At 44.0% G+C, this 27,393-nt stretch overlaps 1 protein-coding gene across 1 annotated transcript in view; it reads left to right on the top strand.

The window, feature by feature from the left end:
- tmprss3a (transmembrane serine protease 3a) overlaps window positions 1-27,393 on the top strand; it is a 256,219-nt gene that overhangs the window by 19,123 nt on the left and 209,703 nt on the right. The window contains exon 3 of the mRNA XM_086052254.1: window positions 26,296-26,521. Coding sequence (XP_085908380.1) covers window positions 26,296-26,521 — 226 coding nt within the window. The remainder of the gene's footprint in view (window positions 1-26,295; window positions 26,522-27,393) is intronic.

Here is a 27,393-nt window from a genome sequence, read left to right as displayed (position 1 = left end):
AGAACATAAGGGCGAAATGTATTTTCCCTGCACAGCTGAAAATGCTCACTGATGACGGTGAGAAAACCTACCCGGCGTTGTCAGATGCGCTCCCGGCACTTAAAGAGTTGGGTGTGCAGGTGCACGTGGATGAGAGGGAGTGGTTGGAGGCAGAGCTGTCCCCGATGGAACACTGCCAGAGCGGGACCGAGGAGAGGACGCGCAACTTTTTCCTATTCAGGGATTACAACCCTCTTCAATTCAAAGGAGTGAATTTATTTTTAATTGTTTGAATTTTTCTTTCATCGCCGAGTTCATTTTGATATTTTTGAATAATATAAGTTAGGACAAGGAACAAAAAGTGTTAAACATGGGACAGGATGTGATGTAAAGCGAATGTTGTAACAACTATCCACGGCTGAAGTCGCAAAGGACGACAGCGACACAACGTTTTTTTTTTTCCCACGTAGGGTCTGTCGCCAACCTCCGCCCAGGATACATCGAGACTGGGTTACTCAGGTCTGTGGACTCTGACTGATCCAGTGTGGTATGTGGAAGCCAACATTGTTCTGTAATTAGTTTGCTGTTTTCAGTTGTATGTGTTCTTTTTATCCTGAGTTTGGAACTGGGCCATTCTACTAATTGCAAACTGTTTTTTGTCTATGATCAATGGATGAATCAATATAAAGCTATATAATTAAATTTGTATTGCATTGTATTGTATTGTATAAAGTTGAAATAGAGGTGTTGTGCAAAAAGATGGATAATCTTATTTTTGTTACATACAATGTTAAGGTCTTGGGTAGCCCCATTAAGAGGAAGAAAGTACTGAACCAGTTAAAAAAAAACTGCAATAGCAATGCTCCAGGAAACACATTTCTATTGTGGGGAGCATGAGAAGCTGAAGAGAGAATGAGTGGGCCAACAATGTAGCTCTTCATATCAAAATGGGAGAAAAAGGGGGGTTGCTATTCTCTTCAGTAAAGCTGTTTATTTCTGTCATGGAAGGAGCTTTTGTGATAAAGAAGGGAGATATGTGATGGTAATTGGCAGAATAAGTGGAATTATAATTACTTTACTCAATTTATATGATCCAAATGAGGATAACCCGAATTTCTTCTTCTTCTAAGAATATTGCATCATTGATAGCTGATAAAGCAGAGGGTACTGTTTTGATAGGGGGGATTTTAACTCTGTTTTGAGAGGATATATTGATAAACTACCTGCTGATGTGGGTTCCAGGCCCCAAAAATCTTTGGCTTTAACAACCCTGATTAAGGAATTAGGCTTGGTAGATGTTTGGCGCCATTTTCATGCGAAGGAAAAATACTTTTTCTCACGGATGCATGGTACCCATTCGTGGCTAAATATGTTCTTGATGTCTGCGGTAGATTCTTTCAAAGCTATTCAGTGTAATATTGAAGCAATTACTATATCAGATCATGCCCCAGTATGTTTAAAATTAAAGATGAGTCAAAATATAAACTTCAAATATTGGGAAGCCAATGTGTCCATCCTAAATAATGATAACATTAAGCAAGAATCGCAAAGATGCCTACTGAAGTATATTCAAGTTAATAACAATCAGTCCCCTACAGTATTATGGGAGGCAGCCAATTGTTATTTAAGAGGCAACATTATTGCGATCAGCTCTAGATTAAAAAAGGAAAAACTTGCAAAACAACTTGGAAAATGATATCTGTAAATTAGAGCGAGATTATCAAACATTGCAGGAAGAAAGCACACTTACCACAATAAAGGAGAACAGACAGGAATGAAATGATTCATTAACCTAGCGGAAGGACAGCTTAGATTTTTGAATCAGAAGAATTACGAATTCAGTAACAGCTCAGCCGTTTCTTGGCATTTCAGCTGCGTAAAGCGCAATCAAGTAGACTAGTGCGTAAGATTAGATGCCCAAATATTGGAGGTATGATGCTTCAGCTCAAAGATATTGCAAATGCATTTGCCTCTTATGACCAGGAATTGTATAAAGCAGAAAGTTACCCAGATAAGAAGGAGAAAATTAGAAACTTTCTTAATTCAATTAATCTTGATAAATTGACTAAGGAGGAGGCAGATCATATAACATGTCCGATTACAAAAGAAGAGATTAGAGATAGTATTTTAAAATTCAAAAATAATAAAACCCTAGGCGTTGATGGCTTCTCGGGAGAGTACTATAAAGCTTTTGAAAAGGAATTGACGCCACTTTTGCAGGTGTATAATTATGTACTTACGACAGGTGAGCCTCCCCAGTCGTAGTCTGAAGCAATTATTTGTGTTATTCATAAAGATGGGAAGGACCCAACCTTATGCACATCCTATCGCCCCATCAGCCTCCTGAGTGCTGATATGAAAATACCAGAGCTGGGCAGTCCGTCCCTGGGCCGGACCGGTCGGACCCTCCGGCCTACTCCCGGGTTAGCGCGAGCGACAACTGATGCATTGATTCACATGACCGACGCATTGTGCTGTTGGCGACAGGTCTGCGACACATGCCACACGCACACATCCATTCCAATTTCAAATTCACAAGATTCAACTAATTCAACTCATATTGGTCAAGCTTTTCAACACACCCCAAATTCCTATTTCCCAACTCAACTCAATCACCCTTAAAAAAAACCCACCAAAATGCAACTATTTACCATTCATTTCCATTGGCACATTTGAGTTTTCACATTTACATCATAGTCCGCTGATAGTGTCGTGGTACACACGCCTGAGTTGTGTGCGGGCAGCGTGGGATCGATTCCCGCTCAGTGACAGTGTCTATGTGTGCCCTGCGACTGGCTGGCGACCAGTTCGGGGTGTAGTCTGCCTTCGCCCATTGACGGCTGGGATAGGCTCCAGCAACTCCCCGCGACCCTATATAGGATAAGCGGTTTGGAAGATGACATGACATGACATGACATGACATGAGATTTACATCATTCCAATTTTCACAAATTCAAGACATTCAACTCATTCAGCTCACATTCAGCTTTTCAACACCACCAAAATTCAAACTTCCCACGCATTCAACTCATTCACCGTTGAAAACTCCACAAAAAATCCACTATTAACCATTCATTTCCATTGGAAATTCAACTTTTCATATTTACACCTTCCCAATTTCCACAAATTCAAGTGATTCAACTAATTCAACTCACATTCAGCTTTTCAACAACCCCAAAATTCAAACTTCCCTCACAATCAACTCATTCACCCTTAAAAAAGCCACACAATTTCACCATTCATTTCCAGGGGACCCGTGTTATTGCCCCTTGGTCTCCCCAGTGTGGCGGCCATCTTGGGCAGGGACATTAGCTGGACTGGGGATACTCACCCCGAGGTCTTCCCAGTGCGGCGGCCATCTTGGGCAGGGACATTAGCTAGACTGGAGATACTCACCCCGAGGTCTCCCCAGTGTGGCTACTTCCACATTATTCAACCGATTCTCGCCATTCCAACTTCAATATATTCCAAAATTTCACACCAGCATGGAATCCTTTTTTTTCGCCGAGAAAATTTACGGGTTCCCCAAAATTCCCCGTTTTTCACCCCAAAAATCCCATTAATTTCCATTGGCACATTCGACATTTCCCATTTCCACCATTCCAATTTCAAATTCACAACATTCATCTCATTCAACTCATATTGGACAAGCTTTTCAACACACCCAAAATTCCTATTTCATATTGGGCAGGGACATTAGATACAAGCTAGAGTGGGGATACTCACCTCGAGGTCTCCACAGTGCAGCGGCCATCTTGGGCAGGGGCATTAGCTAGACTGGGGATACTCACCCCGAGGTCTCCCCAGTGCGGCGGCCATCTTGGACAGGGACATTAGCTGGACTAGGGAAACTCACCCGAGGTCTCCACAGTGCGGCGGCCATCTTGGACGGGGACATTAGCTAGACTGGGGATACTCATCCTGAGGTCTCCCCAGTGCCATCTTGGGCAGGGACATTAGATAGACTGGGGATACTCACCCCGAGGTCTCCCCAGTGCAGCAGTCACCTTGGGAAGGGACATTAGCTAGACTGGCGATACTCACCCCGAGGTCTCCCCAGTGCGGCGGGCATCTTGGGCAAGGACATTAGCTACTAGCTAGACTGGGGATACTTACCCCGAGGTCTTCCCAGTGCGGCGGCCATCTTGGACAGGCGGCCATCTTGGCCAGGGACTTTAGATAGACTGGGGATACTCGCCCCAAGGTCTCCCCAGTGCGGCGGTCACCATGGGAAGGGACATTAGCTGGACTGGGGATACTCACCCCGAGGTCTCCTCAGTGTGGTGGCCAAATTGGGAAGGGACATTAGCTAGATTGGGGCGACTCACCCCGAGGTCTCCCCAGTGCGGCGGCCATCTTGGACAGGGACATTAGCTAGACTGGGGATACTCACCCAGAGGTCTCCTCAGTGTGGCGGCCAAATTGGGAAGGGACATTAGCTAGATTGGGGCGACTCACCCCGAGGTCTCCCCAGTGCGGCGGCCATCTTGGACAGGGACATTAGCAAGACTGGGGATACTCACCCAGAGGTCTACCCAGTGTGGTGGCCATCTTGGACAGGGACATTAGCAAGACTGGGTATACTCACCCCGATGTCTCCACAGTGCGGCGGCCATCTTGGTCAGGGACATTAGGTAGACTGTGGATACTCAGCTCGAGGTCTCCCCAGTACGGCGGCCATCTTGGTCAGGGACAATAGCAAGACTAGGGATACTCACCCCGACATTTAATTTCATTAAGTCTGCCCCCTCCCCACTCCCCACTCCCCAGCCTACCCGGATGATCATCATCATTATCGTTACTTTGGACTGTTAGTTAATGCTTTCTGACTTCTTTATCAATGTCCTTTTTTTAGCTGCTTTAATTTATTAGTCTGCTTGCTGACAGTTTGTGCAACGAAGAGCAGCGAGACTCCAAAAGTGTCAACAATCGGTCACTTGCTAGCTTTATGTAAGCCTGTTTTTAGACTTGTGGTACTCACTTGGAGGTCTCCCATGTGCAGCGGCTATCTTGGTCAGGGACATTAGGTAGACTGCGGATACTCAGCTCGAGGTCTCCCCAGTGCGGCGGCCATCTTGCACATGGACATTAGCTACTAGCTAGACTGGGGATACTGACCCCGAGGTCTCCAAAGTGTGGCGGCCATCTTGGGCAGGGACATTAGCTAGGCTGGGGATACTCACCCCGAGGTCTCCCATGTGCGGCGGCCATCTTGGTCAGGGACATTAGCTAGACTGGGGATACTCACCCCGAGGTCTCCACAGTGCGGCGGCCATCTTGGTCAGGGACAATAGCAAGACTGGGTATACTCACCCCGAGGTCTCCCCAGTGCGGCGGCCATCTTGGTCAGGGACATCAGCTAGACTCGGGGTACTCACTCCGAGGTCTCCCCAGTGCGGCGGCTATCTTGGTCAGGGACATTAGGTGACTGGGGATACTCAGCCCGAGGTCTCCCCAGTGCGGCGGCCATCTTGGACAGGGACATTAGCTACTAGCTAGACTGGGGATACTCACCCCGAGGTCTCCACAGTGCGGCGGCCATCATGGGTAGGGACATTAGCTAGACTGGGGATACTCACCCCGATGCCTCCCCAGTGCGGCGGCCATCTTGGTCAGGGACAATAGCAAGACTGGGGATACTCACCCCGAGGTGTCCACAGTGCGGCGGCCATCTTGGACAGCGACATTAGCTGGACTAGGGAAACTCACCCCAAGGTCTCCACAGTGCGGCAGCCATCTTGGGCGGGGAGATTAGCTAGACTGGGGATACTCACCCCGAGGTGTCCCCAGTGCGGCAGCCATCTTGGGCAGGATCATTAGCTAGACTGGAGATACTCACCCCGAGGTCTCCCCAGTGCGGCTACGTCCACATTTTTCAACCGTTTCTCGCCATTCCAACTTCAATATATTCCAAAAATTCACGCCAGCATGGATTCATTTTTTTTCGCCGAGAAAATTTACGGTTTCCCCAAAATTCCCCGTTTTTCACCCAAAAAATCCCATTCATTTCCAATGGCACATTCAACATATCCCATTTCCACCATTCCAATTTCAAATTCACAACATTAATCTCATTCAACTCATATTGGTCAAGCTTTTCATAACACTCAAAATTCCCATTTCATCTTGGGCAGAGACATTAGCTACTAGCTAGACTGGGGATACTCACCCCGAGGTCGCCACAGTGCGGCCGCCATCTTTGGCACGGACATTATCTAGACTGGGGATACTCACCCCGAGGTCTCCCCAGTGCGGCAGCCATCTTGGACAGGCGGCCATTTTGAGCAGGGACATTCAATAGATTGGGGATACTCACCCCGAGGTCTCCCCAGTGCGGCAGCTATCTCGGGCAGGGACATTAGCTAGACTGGAGATACTCACCCCGAGGTCTCCCCAGTGCGGCTACTTCCACATTTTTCAACCTATTCTCGCCATTCCAACTTCAATATATTCCAAAAATTCACACCAGCATGGATTCATTTTTTTCATTTCAGGCTGTAAACATCATTGCAGGGAGGCTTGAGCCATGTTGTTCCTTGTTTTGGTTTGTCACGTTCTCTTGTCACTGAATGTCTGATTAATTGCCACTAAAATTCATTTGCACATTCCTACTCTTGTCCATTTCAAACTGTGAAAATATAAAAGCGGGCGGCACAATATTTAGTTTTTATTAACATCAAATGTGAGCTCCTAAGAGGAAAAAACAATATCACCTACACAAAATCACACATATTGTGCTGATCGTTTTTTCTATCTTTTTTTTTTTTTAATTACCGGTTAGAGTGGACAATACCAGCAATGTGTACAGTAAGTATTCCCACCTATGGACCTCTGTCAAAAAATTTGTTCACCCGGAAAAACAACGTATGCATTACATTTTCTATTTCTATATTACATTAACGATCGAATCCTGACAACGGAAGTTCCGGTATCTGGAACCCGGAACCAATACCAAAGCCCGCAGTGGCGCAAACTCAAGCAGTCCCCGCCCTATACTACGGAAAAACTTTGACCGCTTCACCATCATTAGATCAAACGGAAATTACCTCCCTCCAAAAAAAAAGTATGTATTAAATTTTCTACTACTATATTACATTAACGATCGATTCCTTACAACGAAGTTCCCGTACTGTATCCTGAACCCGGAAGCCATAGCGAAGCCCGCAGTAGCGCAAACTCATGCAGTTCCCACTCGATACTATGGAAAAACTTTGACCGCTCCGCCATCATCGGATCCAAAACGGCGACATGTAAGTTACTTCTTTGGCATGCGTTTTGCTGAAATTGCAGAAGATTTAGAATGTATTCATTTACATTTTCGTCTGTAGCGCATGGCGTCCAAACGGTCCAAACGAAGAAGAACGGTAATGACCGTGGAAGAGAGTGAAATGCATCCGATCAAGCAAAGCTGGACACAAAGTAAAAACATCCAGGAGACATTTGGAGTCGGAAAAACTCAAATCTACGAGACTTTGAAAAACAAGGAATCGATTCTGACTCAGTACGATTCCAGCAGTTTGCCTGCTCAAAGGAAATTGCTTGCGGCTCGACGGACGAAGGACAGTGGCGTAAATGAACGTGTCGTTTTGTATGCACAAGAATCACAGACATCAGTGATGATCAACAGGACAGTTACTTGCAATTTGCAACAAAACTGTATGATACGCAGACAAACATTTTCATACAGCAAAGACTGAAGCCAACACAACGACTCGAAATAGACAAATTTTTTTCCTAAGTCTGAGAAAAATCAACATTAAAATACAGTACAGTTTACTCTAGTTAAGTACAGTACTGTACTGCATTAGTGTTACAGTATTTTTTTTCAACAGTGTTTGGACCATTTTTGTTATACTGTACTGTATTTTGTTCTTATACATGTACTTTATAGTGCACCTTTTGTTTATAAACATTTTTATTATTATTATTATTATTATATTGCTTGTGTTGATGACTTGTTACACATGTATTTTGATAACATACTTGCACGTTTATACAGGACATGTACCGTAGTCGTTTCCCACATTAAATGTAATCTATAACAACCTTTGACCAATTCAGCTAATGAAAAAGCTTCTCGAAATGCAATGTGTTTGAGTATCTTGGTGACTTATGACATGAAACGACGTATGTGACAAGTGCTCTTCAGCTGCTTGTAGGCTGCTCATTTCTTGCTCATTTTGGTCAGACATGGAAACGCTAATCATTTTGTGATGTTTTCAGAAGTTGAAGTGGGCCTAAGTAGAGATGTCCACATGTATTGGGGCCGATTGATCCCCCATTATTTTGACAATATTAGCGACGTTATTTACAATGACTTTGAATGACCAAATTTAATCGGTCCCTATCGTGTTGTCAGACAAGGGGCATGGACGGAGGGGAAGTTAGGTAAAGTTAGCACCAGATTGGCACATTCGTAGTTGTCGGTTCAATAACTCCAAAATGCAACGTCATTGTAACGCAAAGGAAGGCTTTGTCCATTCTCTGTAAGGTAGCCGAAGAGCTACAACTTGAATTTCAGCAACACAATTTGTGGTTTGAATACAAATCGTGCGGTTGTGCTTTTTCAACAGGCTCCGCTGAGACGTGTTCCCAGGGACCATCAACAAATAGCAAGCAGCGAAATGAAGACCGACTATTAATAATAAAATAAAAACGTTTTTTATTATTCATTGTCGTGTTCCTTCAATGGTTACACTCTGAAGATCTCCAGCTGGTTAGAGTACAACCCTAATTTTAGGGAAAAAAAATAACAAATGAGATTTTAGAAAGGAGTTTGTATCAATATTCAATAACTTCATGAGTGTACATAATTAGGCCCCAAAATCACATCACACATTGATGGGGACTACTTGCTTCTACTACAACTCTTACTTTGTGAAACTAGCATTTCATGTAATTTTCAGATTTTTTTTTAAATTTTTGGGTGTTATTACTGCTCAATAACTTCATGGGTGTACATAATTAGGCCTCCAAAATCACATCACACATTGATGGGGACTACTTGCTTCTACTACAACTCTTATTTTGTGAAAATAGTATTTCATGTAATTTTCAATTATTTTTTTTTATTTTGGGGTGTTATTACTGCTCAATAACTTCATGGGTGTAAATAATTATTACTGCTCAATAACTTCATAGGTGTACATAATTAGGCGCCCAAAATCACATCACACATTGATGGAGACTACTTGCTTCTACTACAAGTCTCATTTTATGAAATTACAATTTCATGTAATTTTCAGAATTTGTTTGTTGTTATTACTGCTCAATAACTTCATGGGTGTACATAATTAGGCACCCAAAATCACATCACACATTGATGGAGACTACTTGCTTCTACTACAACTCTTATTTTGTGAAAATAGTATTTCATGTAATTTTCAGAATTGTTTTTTATTTTTGGGTGTTATTACTGCTCAATAACTTCATTGGTGTAAATAATTAGACCCCCCAAATCACATCACATATTGATGAAGAGTACCTGCTTCTACTACAACTCTTATTTTGTGAAAATAGCATCTCATATAATTTTCTGATTTTTTTTTTTTTTTAATTTTTGGGTGTTATTTCAGCTCAATAACTTGATGGGTTTCCATAATTAGGCGCCCAAAATCACATCACACATTGGTGGGGACTACTTGCTTCTACTACAACTCTTATTTTGTGAAAATAGTATTTCATATAGTTATCAGAATTTTTTTTAATTTTTGGGTGTTATTACTGCTCAATAACTTCATGAGTGTACATAATTAGGCCCCCAATGTGTGATGTGATATTGGGGGCCTAATTGTGTACATCCATGAAGTTATTGAGCAGTAATAACAACGAAAATTTAAAATAAATTCTGAAAATTACATGAAATTATAATTTCATAATATGAGAGTTGTAGTAGAAGCAAGTCATCTCCATCAATGTGTGATGTGATTTTGGAGGCCTAATTATGTACACCCATGAAGTTATTGAGCAGTAATAACACCTAAAAATTAAAAAAAATTCTGAAAATTACATGAAATTGTATTTTCACAAAATGAGAGTTGTAGTAGAAGCAAGTAGTCCCCATCAATGTGTGATGTGATTTTGGACGCCTAATTATGTACACCCATGAAGTTATTGAGCAGTAATAACAACGAAAAATTCTGAAAATTACATCAAATTGTAATTTCATAATATGAGAGTTGTAGTAGAAGCAGGTAGTATCCATCAATATGTGATTTGAATTTGGGGGCTTAATTATGTACACCCATGAAGTTATTGAGCAGTAATAACACCCCAAAATTTAAAAAGATTCTGAAAATTACATTAAATACTATTTTCACAAAATAAGAGTTGTAGTAGTAGCAAGTAGTCCCCATCAATGTGTGATGTGATTTTGGGGGCCTAATTATGTACACCCATGAAGTTATTGGTCAGTAATAACACCCAAAAATTAAAAACAAATTCTGAAAATTACATGAAATACTATTTTCACAAAATAAGAGTTTTAGGATAAGCAGGTAGTCCCCATCAATATGTGATTTAATTTTGGAGGTCTAATTTTATACTATCATGAAGTTATTAAACAGTATTTAACAACCCATTTTTCTAAAAAAATGCAAAAAATTGTATTTTCATAATATGAGTTGTGGTATAAGCAGGAAGTCCCCATCGATGTGCTACGTGACTTTTGAGACCAAATGATTAACACTCATGAAGTTATTTAGTATTGATACAAACTCTCCCTTTAAAATCTGTTCTTTGGGGTGGGGTGGGGGGTACACAAAATGAGGGTTGTACTGTAACCAGCTGATGATCTTGTGTGTAATTAAAGAAGAAACACGACAATGAATAATCAACAATGAATAATGATGTTTTATATTTGAAATAGTTTGTCTTCTTGTCGGCGATTACTACTTGTTGACGGTCCCTGGGCACTGCCTCCGCCAGCCCTTCATAGGAAACAACGGCATATTCCTCGCTTCGATGACAATCAGTTGTGCTAAAAATCAACTCATATCTTGAGCTTGTAGCTCATTGGCTACATCACTGTGGTTAGAGAGAAGCATTGTTTGTGTTTTAATACAAAATTATTACGTTATTGGACCGACAACTCCGAATGTGCCAATCTGGTACTAACTTTACCGGACTCGGAGGGGAGGAGTGTGGTCAAATTGCTCATTTCTTGTGGGCGTTTCTGAACATGTTTTGTACTGATTTCTCCAAAACAAATTAATAAAAGTTAAAATACAAGCATATCATTTTCCTGATAAAAAAATACATAAATTGAGCTTGTTATTGAAAAATAGACCGCATCGGCTCTCTAATCCCTTTAAATCCACACAATTATAGTACCCAGCAGCAAAGTAAAAATTACAGTTAAAAATAAAATGCACGGCTCATTCGTCATCACATTCTGGTGTCATGAAGGCTGAAGCTGCTTCCCCAGAGGCGGGGCCACGGCCAACCCCCGGCAGGCTCATATTACACTGGGTGAAATCCTGTATACACATTGTGGTATTATCATGTAATTTTGTGTGCATGACAATAGTTTGTGATGATTATGCAATAGTTTGAGAGAGAAAACGGGATTCTATTCTAGTGTTCTTTGTTGATGACATTGATTGCAAAACAAGTCAAAGCGCGTTGCTTGCTTTAAATCTGCTTGAAAAAAAAACCTGTGCAATGTGCATAGAGGAATGAGTAGATGAAACAATATAATGTGAAGAAATGAATGAATAGTAATACTTTCCCTGGGAGACTGAACTGTATACTTGCGCAAATTGTGCATGGTTGGTATTTAAGCAATGCAACAGCTTCCTGCTGTGTTTACTGTGAAATTATCCAACATAACCTTTCATTTATCTGTTTCAAGGCTAATGTGCTGACGAGTAAGGTGGGGGAGGGGCACGGTGGGAGGAAGGTTGGTGGTGGGGGTTTACGGTACAAAACCAAACTTAAACGTTTCATTTTCAACATCGTTATATTATTTAGACCCAATTAGATTCACTACTACATCATCGCCATTCATCATTGACAGCCACTGGAAACAGAAATCCAATTCTGAAACAAGAATCCCTCTTTTTGGATTGCACAATTAAGCCATCAAAAGCAAGCACTTTAAACTGGCAAACCCGTTGTGAGAAGTCCTCTGGCATTGCCCCATCCATATGCTCTTTAGAAAGTTTTTGAGTTTCTTTAACATGAAGACAGCAGTCATCACTTTCCATCTCTGATCATCTACACATCACCTGAATCAAAGGATTACATGGCCCCCGAACCAATTTAAAAAAAAAAAAATTCCCAGGAAGTTTTCATATCGAAATGCTGATATATGATCTAAAATTTCCATGTATTTTGACATCTTCACTGAGATCCACCAGACAATGAATATTATAAACCCAGAACTCTTCACCATAAATCTGACCAAAATGTTCAACAAATGAAACCAAAAGAGTATTAAAAAGATCATTCATCTCCAAACAATATTTTGGTCTTGCCACCTACTGACAAAAACATGAAGTTATCATAGATCTGATGCTTTAGGATACCCCTTAGCATAACCGGACCAGTATATAACAAGAACTGACGGAATTCTGTGGCTTTCATTTCATTCTGTGGCCTTCATTATTCAGCTCGTGACCGTGGCCTTCGAGCAAACTCACTAGGGATGTGACTTCTCAGTGCAAGTCTATCTTAAACTATGGAAGTGAGATTAGATGAAATGTGACAACCCAGTGGCCCAGTGGTGCTGATCCACAAATGTAAAAGACACCCAGACAAACCAGATGCATATGATCATATGGGAAGCAAGTGAAGTATATTTTAAGATAGATTAATACATTCATAGCTAGAATGCCCCTATATGTTAGTTTGGGAGATATCGCCATTAAACCACTGGAATGCTCTTAGCTTAGGGGAGACATCTCCCGTAGACCTGGGGGGCCTATAGGTCACTGGTGCCTCAGGAAATATACATGAGTGCAAGCATTCCTGGACCTTGCCTGATGCTAACAGACACCTCCTTGGGTGATAAATTTGAGGGGAGCTGTCATCTGAAGTCGACTTCGGGGCGCCAGCTTGTCAGGATCGACTTTTTTTTTTCTCGGATTGTTTCAGGCGGGAAAGAGACAAAGAAAATTAGCCATTCAATTGTAACAAATGCATATGTAATAACCAAGTTTGAATATTCATCCTGGTCCGCTGATAGTGTAGTGGTACACACGCCTGAGTTGTGTGCGGGCAGCGTGGGATCGATTCCCGCTCAGTGACAGTGTCTATGTGTGCCCTGCGACTGGCTGGCGACCAGTTCGGGGTGTAGTCTGCCTTCGCCCATTGACGGCTGGGATAGGCTCCAGCAACTCCCTGCGACCCTATATAGGATAAGCGGTTTGGAAGATGACATGACATGACATGACATGAATATTCATCCTGCTCCCTATAAGAAGGAAGCGTGAGAATGCACACGTGCACGCCGCAGCAACTCAGAGAGCAACTTCTTTTGGCATCAGCTGTATTGGTCGCAATAAAATCTTGTTTCCGATCAACTGAATTGTCGGAGAAGTCTTTTTTCATCATCAACTCAGCCTGGCCTTGCATCTGCTCCGGACAGATGCATTGACTGACTCTGCTCATCTAAAGAAAATACACTATACAAGCAACCATATCAACACCTACATCCACAAGAGGTGAGTGATGGACATGATGTACTTCATCCATTGCCTGTCTAAAACTGTAATTAGTTCTGTGCCTCGAATTGACCTCAGGAAAGGTCATTCGATTACATTTGTGGACACCTGTTTTGTCACACTTGCATTGTGTGACTTCACAGCTCTTATGAAAGCTCTTGCTTGGGTATCACACACAACAGAAACATTAACAAAGAAGGTTTTCTGCTTTGCCCTGCGATTGGCTGGCAACCAGTTCAGGGTGTCCCCCGCCTACTGCCCAAAGACAGCTGGGATAGGCTCCAGCACACCCCGCGACCCTTGTGAGGAGAAGCGGTACAGATAATGGATGGATGGATGGGTTTTCTGCTTGAACATAAACCCACTTTTCAGTGTTTTCAGCTCATGTACCAAATCATGAAGATACTCAGCTACTGAATTTGGCTTTGAAGTACCATAAAACACTCCAACATCAACATTGGTTTGTTTGTGTATCATTGTAACATACCAAGGATTGGCCAAAACTGAGTACAAGTACTCTCCCAGAGGGGTAAACCATCAAAATTCAACTGCAGTTAAAATTCATGTCTGTCTGTCAAAAAAGATCACCCTTTATCAAAGATTTTCTTAAAGGAATTCAAAATTTCATGATAATGGAATGAACCACCTGCTGCACTGTTATTGTTGTTGGTTGGTTTTGTTTTCAGCAATGGTTCGTCCATCTTCTGGCAGGAAAGGGAGGTATTGTTTAAGTATGCTCACGATTGCTGACAGAGCCAATAGAGAAATACCAAATGAGACTGTCCAATCTGCCAGTGAGCTCTGCAGATCACCATCATTCTGACACTGGTCCCCAAGACCAGACATATCCTCAACAGACACTAAAGCCTTTGCCTCTTCTTTCTTCCCAACAAGACCTGACCACTTACATAATCACTAACTTGCATATCAAAGTCCTCTGAATTGTCAACACAAACACTCAACTCAGAATTGACATAACACATCCCCTCTGTTTCCAGCTAATTTTCAATGGGTTCCTCAACTCTCTTTAAAGCCCTTCTTTGGGCATCGCTCCTATCATTGTACATGAAAGCTTTCTTCATACCTTCACTAAGTGTATTGTCCTTCAATCTGAAACAGACAAAGAATAGTCAAAATTATCAAATTTATTTTAATAATAAAAATTGAGAATTAAATATAAATGACATAGCACAGTATTGGCTAAGTTGATGAAACATTTATCTCTACGCTTGCATGGGTGTCTTCTCACATTAAGATGGTTACTAGAAGTCTGGTTACTGTTTTTTTTTTAACTGTACAAGTGGTTGAACAGACCTCAAACAGGTAACTCCTATAGCACACAGTACAGTTTGTTCAATATTATTTAAATTAACACAAGTAAAATTTCCCATTTGGGACAATAAAATTTCTTATCTTCGTCAATGGCAAATCAACACACCAGAGAAACCTTGTGAGAGTTTTCACATTAGAATAAACCAGTGGATGTCCGCTGATAGTGTAGTGGTACACACGCCTGGGTTGTGTGCAGGCAGCGTGGGATCGATTCCCGCTCAGTGACAGTGTCTATGTGTTCCCTGCGACTGGCTGGCGACCAGTTCGGGGTGTAGTCTGCCTTCGCCCATTGACGGCTGGGATAGGCTCCAGCAACTCCCCGCGACCCTGTATAGGATAAGCGGTTTGGAAGATGACCTGACATGACAATAAACCAGTGTGAATGCAGTTAAAAATCATCCACCAATTCAGGAAGTTTTTAGAATTAACACTATAGCCTAAGCGTACAAATACTGTACACAGGGACGCCGAAAAGGGGAAACTAAGGCAAAGGATTCTAGGGGCCCATGATTGACAGGGGCTTAATACAATTTGAATAATGACAAATAAATAAATAAATAGCGCACTCAGTAATACATTTAACATTGCACATACAAGCCAAGGTACCCCCTAAGGAAGGAGGTGTTAAATTAATCGATTATTATGGAGGGAAAAAAACATCAAAGGATTAAAAAAAAAAAAAAACATTCTGTGAAAAAAAAAAAAAAAGTCTAAAGTCTGTTTATTTCAGAACGATTAGAAGATTGTATTAAGCATTAGCTTTCTCTGAAATACAATGTTTGGTCAAAAGATTGGAACTTAATGGGACAAATGGTTAAAAAGTAGGGGGCCTAAAATCGAGCCTAGGGGAACCTCACATTTAGTTTCATGGGTTTTGGAGGAACAAGTATCCATACTTAAAAAGAAACATCAGTCTGTGAGATAGGAATAAAACCAGTTAAAAACAGTACCGGAGATGCCCACTAGATTTTTAAGTCTATTTAATAAAATTTGGTGATCTACTGTATCCAAAAGCAGCGCTTAGATCCAGTAGATAAGATAAGAATGCCTTTATTGATCCCACAGTGGGGAAATTGTCATTGTTACAGCAGCAAAGATATAGGTCACACAGGGGCGGCGGCATAATGTGGCCATTAATGTATAACATTGACAGCAAACATTTAGGATCAAACCTATGTAAATATACACAGTAACATGTGTACCTACACATGTATATACACACCAACCTACATCTACATAAAAAATATGAGGAACACTCATTTCGGCCTGTACATAGTACAGAGGAAAAAATACTGTAAGTTCGACTTCCGGCGCCGCGCGAGTGGCAGCCCGCTACAGTAGCTCCGGCTCATCGGTGAGCCTTTTCGTGTGTTTTTGTTCTTTAATATTACTCTACCTCATACCTTTTTCGTATAATTGATAGTCGTAACTTGCGTAGCAATGGACACCCAAACTGCGGTATTCTTGCTGCTGCTGATGGCTATTTTTTGCGCGATCGTGTCCGGCGACTTGGCTCGGAGCCGAGCCCCCATTGTTTACAGCCGGAATCAGCTGTTAGCACTCCGTGCTAACCATGCGCCGGCTCCCGGGGCGAGACCCGATATCCCCCGTGAGCTGAGGAGGAAGAGACGGGGATCTCGTGCGGGGGTTAAACGCAGGGAAAGGAGGAGACGATACCATCCAGTCCTCCCGTCTGTTATCATGGGGAATGTTAGATCGCTCCCCAACAAGATGGACGAGCTAGCGGCGCTCACCCGGCACGAGAGGGACTTCCGGGAGGCTAGCCTGATGCTATTCACGGAGTCGTGGCTAACAACGCTAACACCGAACGCGGTCGTAGAATTGGACGGCTTCCAAATCATACGCGCGGACAGGACGCTGGAGAGTGGAAAGAGGAAAGGAGGAGGGCTGGCTGTGTTTGTGAACGATAGATGGTGTAATCCTGGGCACATCAAGATTAAGGAGCAGCTTTGCAGCAGGGATATTGAGCTGCTAGCTGTTGGCATGAGGCCATTCTACATCCCGCGAGAGTTTAGTCACGTGATCGCGGTGACCGTCTACGTCCCACCAGCTGCCAGCAGCGACACAGCCTGTGATGTCTTGACTGCAGCAGTGAGCAGGCTACAAACACAGCGCCCAAATGCCCTGGTACTCATCTCTGGTGACTTCAATCATGCCTCCCCTTCCTCCTCTCTGCCTTCATTCACACAGTATGTCACCTGCCACACCAGAGACAATAAAACACTGGACCTTTTCTATGCCAACACCAAGGAGGCATACACATCACTGCCCCTCCCCCCGCTGGGCAAAGCTGATCACAACCTGGTGGCTCTCCAGTCTGTGTACAAACCTCTGGTCCGCAGGCAGCCAGCTGTGACCCGCACGGTTCAGAGATGGTCTGGAGAGGCCGAGGAGGCCTTAAAGGACTGCTTCAGCACAACTGTGTGGGAAGTATTCAGCGATGCTCACGGGGAAGACATTAGTAGTCTAACGGACACTGTTACAGACTATATAAATTTCTGCATGGAGAACACCATACCCACCAGGACAGTAAGGTGTTTCTCCAACAACAAACCCTGGATCACACCAGACATAAAAGCTCTCCTGAAGGAGAAGAGGAGGGCTTTTGCGTCAGGCAACATAGAGGAGCGGAGGACTGTGCAGCGCCAGCTGAGGAGGAGGATCAGAGAGGGGAAAAGGTCCTACAAGAAGAGGATGGAGGAGCAGCTGCTGCAGAATAACGCCAGGGGAGTCTGGAGGGGCCTGAAGACCATCTCAGGCCACGGACAACCCAAGACCCGGACTGGGGGGGACCTGCAGTGGGCAAATGAGCTAAATCTCTTTTTCAATAGGTTCGATCAGATGCCTGCCTCCACTCAGTCTCTCCTGCTGCAGTCTCCACCTACTCCTCCTGCTGGGCGTGTCACCCCCTCCCCTCTTTTCTCCACAGTCTCCAGCTCCCAGCTACACCAGATAGCCACCACTCCTTCCTGTCCAGCCTTGGCCTTCACAACATCTCAGGTGAGGAACCAGCTGAAGAAGATGAAGGCGAGGAAGGCAGCGGGTCCAGATGGCATCAGCCCCCAGCTCCTCAAATCCTGCGCAGACCAGCTGTGTGGAATTGTCCAGCACATGTTCAACCTGAGCCTGAAGCTGGGCAGGGTCCCCCAGCTATGGAAAACATCCTGCCTGGTCCCGGTGCCAAAGACCCCCCACCCGAAGGAGCTCAACAGCTTCAGACCGGTGGCGCTGACGTCTCACCTGATGAAGACCCTGGAGAGACTGGTCCTTGTCCACCTGCGCCCCCTGGTGAGCTCCTCAATGGACCCACTCCAGTTCGCATACCAGCCTGGCATCAGTGTGGATGATGCCATCATCTACCTCCTCCACACTTCACTCTCCCACCTGGAGAAGGCGGGGAGCACTGTGAGGATCATGTTCTTTGATTTCTCCAGTGCTTTCAACACCATCCAGCCCACCCTACTGGGAGACAATCTGGAGCGGGCGGGGGTGGCCCACCACCTCACCACATGGATCCAGGACTACCTCACAAACCGGCCACAGTATGTGAGGACACAGGACTGTGTGTCTGACGTGCTCCTCTGCAGCACGGGGGCCCCACAGGGAACTGTCTTGGCTCCCTTCCTGTTCACCCTCTACACTTCGGACTTCAACTACAACACCCCTACCTGTCACCTGCAGAAGTTCTCTGACGACTCTGCGATTGTCGGCCTCATCACAGGCGGAGATGATCGGGAGTACAGAGAACTTACTCAGGGTTTTGTGGACTGGTGCCAGCAGAACCGCCTCCTGATCAATGCGGGGAAATCCAAAGAAATGGTGGTGGATTTCGGTAGGCGCCAGCACTCTTCACCTGCACCAGTGAACATCCGGGGAACAGATGTTGAGAGAGTCTCAACTTACAAGTACCTGGGTGTTCATCTGAACAATAAACTGGACTGGTGCGACAACACAGACGCCCTCTATAGGAAGAGTCAGAGCAGACTCTTCCTACTCAGGAGACTGAGGTCTTTTGGGGTTCAGGGGACACTCCTCAGGAACTTTTATGACTCGGTGGTTGCATCGGTCATCTTCCAGGGAGTGGTCACCTGGGCAGGCGGCGTCTCGGCCCGGGACAAGAAGCGGCTGGACAAACTGGTCAAGAGGGCCGGCTCTGTCCTGGGCTGCTCCCTGGACTCTGTGGACTCGGTGGGGGACAGGAGGATGTTGGCCAAGCTGTCATCAATGCTGGGCAACCCGGACCACCCCCTCCAGGGCACCCTAACAGCACTCCACAGCACCTTCAGTGACAGACTGTTACACCCTCGCTGTGCAAAGGAGAGATTCCGCCGTTCCTTCTTGCCTGCTGCTGTCAGACTCTTTAACAAGAACATTGTGTAGTCTCTACAAACTGGCGGTCATTAGTGCAATTGTGCAGTCCTGCACCTGAGCTCGTATCGTGCAATACCCAATATTCCCCACTACTGTAATACCGTGCAATACTCAACATTCCCCACTACTGTTAGTCTAGTTTTATTTTTATCCAATGCTGTTCCTTACATTTCACTACAGCACTGCAGCACTGTCACTTAGAGTATTTTTTCCTCTGTACTATGTACAGGCCGAAATGAGTGTTCCTCATATTTTTTATGTAGATGTAGGTTGGTGTGTATACACATGTGTATATACACATGTTACTGCGTATATCTACATAGGTTTGATTCTAAATGTTTGCCGTCAATGTTATACATTAATGGCCACATTATGCCGCCGCCCCTGTGTGACCTATATCTTTGCTACTGTAACAATGAAAATTTCCCCACTGTGGGATCAATAAAGGCATTCTTATTCTTATTCTTATTCTTAAGTAAGTGACAGTGCTGCAGTGCTGTAGTGAAATGTAAGGAACAGCATTGGATAAAAATAAAACTAGACTAACAGTAGTGGGGAATGTTGAGTATTGCACGGTATTACAGTAGTGGGGAATATTGGGTATTGCACGATATGAGCTCAGGTGCAGGACTGCACAATTGCACTAATGTCCGCCAGTTTGTAGAGACTACACAATGTTCTTGTTAAAGAGTCTGACAGCAGCAGGCAAGAAGGAACGGCGGAATTTCACCTTTGCACAGCGAGGGTGTAACAGTCTGTCACTGAAGGTGCTGTGGAGTGCTGTTAGGGTGCCCTGGAGGGGATGGTCCGGGTTGACCAGCATTGATGACAGCTTGGCCAACATCCTCCTGTCCCTCACCGAGTCCACAGAGTCCAGGGAGCAGCCCAGGACAGAGCCGGCCCTCCTGACCAGTTTGTCCAGCCGCTTCTTGTCCCGGGCCGAGACGCCGCCTGCCCAGGTGACGACTCCCTGGAAGATGACCGATGCAACCACCGAGTCGTAAAAGTTCCTGAGGAGTGTCCCCTGAACCCCAAAAGACCTCAGTCTCCTGAGTAGGAAGAGTCTGCTCTGACTCTTCCTATAGAGGGCGTCTGTGTTGTCGCACCAGTCCAGTTTATTGTTCAGATGAACACCCAGGTACTTGTAAGTTGAGACTCTCTCAACATCTGTTCCCCGGATATTCACTGGTGCAGGTGAAGAGTGCTGGCGCCTACCGAAATCCACCACCATTTCTTTGGAGTTCCCCGCATTGATCAGGAGGCGGTTCTGCTGGCACCAGTCCACAAAACCCTGAGTAAGTTCTCTGTACTCCCGATCATCTCCGCCTGTGATGAGGCCGACGATCGCAGAGTCGTCAGAGAACTTCTGCAGGTGACAGGTAGGGGTGTTGTAGTTGAAGTCCGAGGTGTAGAGGGTGAACAGGAAGGGAGCCAAGACAGTTCCCTGTGGGGCCCCCGTGCTGCAGAGGAGCACGTCAGACACACAGTTCTGTGTCCTCACATACTGTGGCCGGTTTGTGAGGTAGTCCTGGATCCATGTGGTGAGGTGGTGAGGTGGTGGGCCACCCCCGCCCGCTCCAGCTTGTCTCCCAGTAGGGTGGGCTGGATGGTGTTGAAAGCACTGGAGAAATCAAAGAACATGATCCTCACAGTGCTCCCCGCCTTCTCCAGGTGGGAGAGTGAAGTGTGGAGGAGGTAGATGATGGCATCATCCACACTGATGCCAGGCTGATATGCGAACTGGAGTGGGTCCATTGAGGAGCTCACCAGGGGGCGCAGGTGGACAAGGACCAGTCTCTCCAGGGTCTTCATCAGGTGAGACGTGAGCGCCACTGGTCTGAAGCTGTTGAGCTCCTTCGGGTGGGGGGTCTTTGGCACCGGGACCAGGCAGGATGTTTTCCATAGCTGGGGGACCCTACCCAGCTCCAGGCTCAGGTTGAACATGTGCTGGACAATTCCACACAGCTGGTCTGGGCAGGATTTGAGGAGCTGGGGCCTGATGCCATCTGGACCCGCTGCCTTCCTCGCCTTCATCTTCTTCAGCTGGTTCCTCACCTGAGATGTTGTGAAGGCCAAGGCTGGGCAGGAGGGAGTGGTGGCTATCTGGTGTAGCTGGGAGCTGGAGGCTGTGGAGAAAAGGGGGGAGGGGGTGACACGCCCAGCAGGAGGAGTAGGTGGAGGCTGCAGCAGGAGAGACTGAGTGGAGGCAGGCATCTGATCGAAACCATTGAAAAAGAGATTCAGCTCATTTGCCCACTGCAGGTCCCCCCCAGTCCGGGTCTTGGGTTGTCCGTGGCCTGAGATGGTCTTCAGGCCCCTCCACACTCCCCTGGCGTTATTCTGCAGCAGCTGCTCCTCCATCCTCTTCCTGTAGGACCTTTTCCCCTCTCTGATCCTCCTCCTCAGCTGGCGCTGCACAGTCCTCCGCTCCTCTATGTTGCCTGACGCAAAAGCCCTCCTCTTCTCCTTCAGGAGAGCTTTTATGTCTGGTGTGATCCAGGGTTTGTTGTTAGAGAAACACCTTACTGTCCTGGTGGGTATGGAGTTCTCCATGCAGAAATTTATATAGTCTGTAACAGTGTCCGTTAGACTACTAATGTCTTCCCCGTGAGCATCGCTGAATACTTCCCACACAGTTGTGCTGAAGCAGTCCTTTAAGGCCTCCTCGGCCTCTCCAGACCATCTCTGAACCGTGCGGGTCACAGCTGGCTGCCTGCGGACCAGAGGTTTGTACACAGACTGGAGAGCCACCAGGTTGTGATCAGCTTTGCCCAGCGGGGGGAGGGGCAGTGATGTGTATGCCTCCTTGGTGTTGGCATAGAAATGATCCAGTGTTTTATTGTCTCTGGTGTGGCAGGTGACATACTGTGTGAATGAAGGCCGAGAGGAGGAAGGGGAGGCATGATTGAAGTCACCAGAGATGAGTACCAGGGCATTTGGGTGCTGTGTTTGTAGCCTGCTCACTGCTGCAGTCAAGACATCACAGGCTGTGTCGCTGCTGGCAGCTGGTGGGACGTAGACGGGCACCGCGATCACATGACTAAACTCTCGCGGGATGTAGAATGGCCTCATGCCAAAAGCTAGCAGCTCAATATCCCTGCTGCAAAGCTGCTCCTTAATCGTGATGTGCCCAGGATTACACCATCTATCGTTCACAAACACAGCCAGCCCTCCTCCTTTCCTCTTTCCTCTCTCCAGCGTCCTGTCCTCGCACCAATACTGTGAGTTTTCTCACGTCTGCAGTGCACCTAATGTCATTTAAAATCCTTAAAAGAGCAGTCTCCGTACTGAGGTTCATCCTAAAACAAGATTGATATTTTTCCAAAATATTATTTGTATTTAAAAAATGATTTAACTGGATTAAAACCAGTTTTTCTAAAATCTTACTTAAAAACGGTACGTTGGATACAGGTCTGTAATTATTAAAAACGCTGGGGTCAGAATTGCTCTTCTTCAGAAGGGGCTTCACCATCGCCATTTTAAAGGCAGCGGGGAAGACGCCCGTCTGAAGAGAGCAATTGACTATATTTAAAATTTGTTCGTCCAAAAATCCATAAAATGTCTTAAAAAGAAACGTGGGAATCGGATCCAAAAGGCAGGTTGTTGGTTTACCTGGGAGAAAACGCGACCAAGTGTCCTTGCATCAACCAGGGCAAATCTTTCCAGTGTTTCCTCATGTAAATATGATTGTCCAGGTTTATTAAAACTTGTGTTTTGATGGGCTAAAAGACTGGATCTTATGACATCGATTTGACTTCTGAAGTGTTCTGCAATGTCCTCACAGAGAGCGTCTGTTGGTTTCTGTGGGGACTTATTAAAATCAGAACTACTTAAAAGTTCAAAGGTGGAGAAGAGAACTCTGGTGTTGTTTTTATTGACTGTAATGAGGTTTGAGAAATAGGAAGATCTTGCCAGTTTGACTGTTTTATTGTAGGATTTCATTTGTTCGCATAATATTTCATAGTGTACTGTAAGTTTACTTTTTCTCCACCTCCTCTCTGCACTCCTGCATTTTCTCTTTGATGTTTTGATTGCATTGTTTCTCCACGGGGGTACACTCTTTGTTTTTGTTGTTTTAATTGAAAGTATAAGGGAATCGGCCAGTTTGTTTTTGAGAATGTTTTCTTCATAGATTATTATTGCATTTCATTTATTGTAAGAATTTTTTAAATTATTTATTATTCAGGTAATAATTCTTAATTTAATTTCATGGTCAAGTATGAAGAGATGGGTCTTAAGGATATACAGTATCCGTATTACAGCAAATTGAATGTAACTGATTTTAATCGTATTTCAGTGCTTCCCATAACAAGTAACTGACTTGTTCCATCAACAAATGACAGTCTTAAATATAAATAAAATGCATTTTCATGTAAAACAGTATCACCATAATCCGCTGGCTATAAAGCCGGCTATGGGGGCCCCACAAAGAGTTATTTTTCATCATGTCCGAAATCCCTGTCAGTACCCCTTACTGTACAATCGCCTGCATTTTTACTAAACTCATATGAACACTGAAACTAGGATGCAGCAGGTTCAGGTCCAACCCACCTGTGACGTTGCTGAGTGTTTATTTAAAAATCCACCGCTTTCATAACATACTGTTCAACAGGTTGGAAACTTGGGTGGGATTAAATGGAACAGTCCTAAAATGGTTTAAGTCTTAATTTTGGAGATACCTTGTGTGGGGCGGCATAGCTCAGTAGTAGAGTGGTCGTTTCCCAACCCCGAGGTTGTGGGATCGATCCCGATAATCGATAATCTTGAGCAAGATACTGAACCCCCAGTTGCTCCTGATGCTGCGTTATCAGTAGGTAGATGAGGTACAGTGTAAAGCGCTTTGAGTACCCAAGGTAGAAAAGCGCTATTAAGTGACAGCCCATTACCATTACCATTAATGAAATGCTGATTGTATATAAACCCTGTAGGCCTCTGAGATCTGCAGACTTGGGTCAATTAGTGGAACTGAGGGTTCAAGGCAAACATGGTGAAGCTGCATGTAGCTGTTACGCTGCACACAAATGGAATAAGATGCCAACAGAAGTGAAGTCAGCCCTGAGTGTAATTGCCTTTAAATCCAGGTTAAAAACTTTGCTCTTTTCTCATACCTTTGGTTAAGGTCCTCTTGACAATTTAAAGTATTTTTATTTCTTTTATATATTTTAGAAACCCACTTTTATTTCTTTACTTTTTAAGTGTTTTTAATGTTTTCTGCTAATGTGCTTAAATGTTGTCAACGTACATTCTAGTAGTTTTGTTGGCTGCTTTTGTTTTCTCTGTTTTGTTTTTGAAATGTTAACTGTGGAATTTGTAAATGCTTGTAGGTGTTGCCTTTGCTTGTGTGAAGCACTTTGAGTTGCCTTGTGTATAAAATGTGCTTTATAAATAAAACTGCTTTGCCTTGCCTTCAGTGCCTTGATTTAGACACAGCAAGTGACAAATTTATAAAAACTACATGTAAATAACACTTAAGACAGGCACAATATAGTTTTAATATTGCCATATGCCAGCAGAAAGAAGTCCTATTTGTGCTAACAGCACATAACTTCCCCGTCATTATTAGAGCCCTTCAATATTCAGGTTTGACTCGACAGAATTGTCTTTGTATTGTAACTATTCAAGAACACAGATCAAAACATCAAAATAACAAAGCATTTTAAATAAATAAATCCTTTTAAGAATAAATACTTGTACAGTTACCTAGGTAACAGAGTAGGACCAGCTATGGTTATATGATTTGGCTGGGATATGGGACTTATGTGGCCCACATGGTGGATACCAGATGTGGACCACTAAAGGACCATAATCAGGAACCAGTTCTGGTCCATCATAGGGCCAGAGTAGGATCCAGCTATGGTTATACTATTTGGCTAAGATATGGGCCTTATGTGGCCCACATTGTGGATACCAGATGTGGACCACTAAAGGACCGTAATTCATTGTATGTGCGCCAGGTGCATAGAACATATTCTTGGAAAAATATGTTTGGGTTGACTTCCCCTTTAAAAATGAAAAGAGCAAATATTACCATCTTTAAATTTATAAATACTCTTCTTATCCTTGAGTGAAGGGAGATCAATTTACCAACTACAGACCAATATCAATACTTCTGAAGTTCTCAAAAACTTTAGAAGTTTAGTTTCTCAGTGAAGTTTTCAAGTCTGTGTGCAAATGCACTAAGACTTGACAACTTCACTGAGAAACACAATACTTAAAGAAAAATCATGTTCTTTCGAGGCATTGTCACACACGGATCCATGATCGGGGTGGAAGGTGGTCTGCAAGTGCTTACTTCACAGCAGCCAACTTAACATCATGTGGACATCTTGCAGTTCCTTTTAAACCTACTTTGTGCACATTCATTCTCTGCATGGACTCCAGCGAATCTGTTTATGCTCTCTCTAAAGGGAATGAGTACATTGGCAGGAAATAAGTCAACTGTGTTCACTCTCACTACGGTGCCAACACTCCTTTCTAGCTCCGCCTGTCTTCAAAATACCAAAAGAGAGAAAACTCCACCGATGCACATTTAAACTGCACTTTGTGCTAGACTGTGCTGTGCATGAAAATAGGGCACGTAGGCTGTGATAATTACAGTTAATATTTGTATGAAAAACACTTTTAGACCTAAAATACAAAATAAAATGAAAATCAAAAAATATATCTTCATTTTTATGCCTGATTTTTGCTTGCATGTTGTAATGGGTGCAAAATTGTTTACTTCATGTCATTCGCAACCACAAAATGCTGCATATTAAGATGTTGCAAACCAAGGGGATCTGCATGCCAGTAAGCACACAGCACATCAATTATTACACATTGTCTTTTGGATGAAAAATGTTTTATTGGCAATTCATATACTGTATAAATAAAGACTGTTTTTTTCCCCCATATTTATTTCTGCCATTTTTTTAACAATTCCTTTTAGGAATTTAAAGCTGAAGAAACAGAACAACGAAATGCCTCCAGAATTGAAGTGGTTTCAGTGACAGAGGAAGACCTCCCCACTGCTGAGACACCAAACACAATAATCGTCAGCCCACTGGGTAGCTTAAACACTAGTTCACTTTCTGACAACTTCAGAAATCTTGCAGACTCCCAAACGGCATCAAGTCCAACCATGCCAGTCACCAAGGTTCAGCCATTTATGAATGGTAGGTACTAACCCGATGGCAAAGAATATACGAGTATTTCTACATTATTAAAAAACTCCTCTGTGGCGTGGCATGGCCCAGGGGGTGAATGACAGACCCATGGACTTCCTCAAGGCACTGGATGTTTTTAGTCTGTCTTGGTTGACACAGCTCTGCAACATCTCATTGACAGGGACAGTGCCTCACGATTGGCAAAAGGTGATGGTCCCCCACTTAAAAAAATCAGGGAGTAATCATTTTTCCCAGTAAAATATTTTCAGGGGTCCTATAGAGGAGAGTACAGTGCAACCTCAGTTTAATGAGGAGCAGGTGTTTCTATGTCTGGCTGTGGGTTTATCTGTGGAACAGTGGGCCAGCTCTACACCCTCAACAGTGTACTTGAAAGTATACCCAACCAGGCGAATTGCACGTGGCCTCATGGCCACTGCTTTTGCAGAGGATGTTAGCTTTTAGTTTTAATTTTGAGGTTGTCTTCACCAGGCAGTGAGCTTTAACTCTCACTGAACCGCATGTTCAAATCTGAGTGTGAAGTGGCGGGAATGAGAATCAGCACCCGCAATGTGAGAAAATAGTCTTCATGAGATTAAAAATCTAGGTGTCGCTGCCACTCTACATCAAGAGGACACAATTGAGGTTGCTCAACCACCTGGTTACGATTCCTCCTGGAAGCCTCTCGGGTGAGGTGTTTTGGGCATGCTCCCCTTGGGCAAGGTCCAGAGGAAGACCCAGGACACACTACAAGGCTTGGAATGTTTTTTGTTTATTTGTAGAACAGTTTTGTGAATCAATTACTTAATTTGAGGCTCAACTTTCTAATTTTGAGGCAATTTTGCAATTTTGTTTTTGCAGGTCAATCCCACTGACCTGAAGCA

This window comes from Filicampus tigris, chromosome 14 (assembly GCF_054856515.1).
Source record: "Filicampus tigris isolate MCC_2025a chromosome 14, RoL_Ftig_1.0, whole genome shotgun sequence".
Taxonomy (NCBI): Eukaryota; Metazoa; Chordata; class Actinopteri; order Syngnathiformes; family Syngnathidae; genus Filicampus; species Filicampus tigris.
Note: the sequence above shows the minus strand (reverse complement) of the source record. Positions and strands in the feature narration are given on the sequence as shown.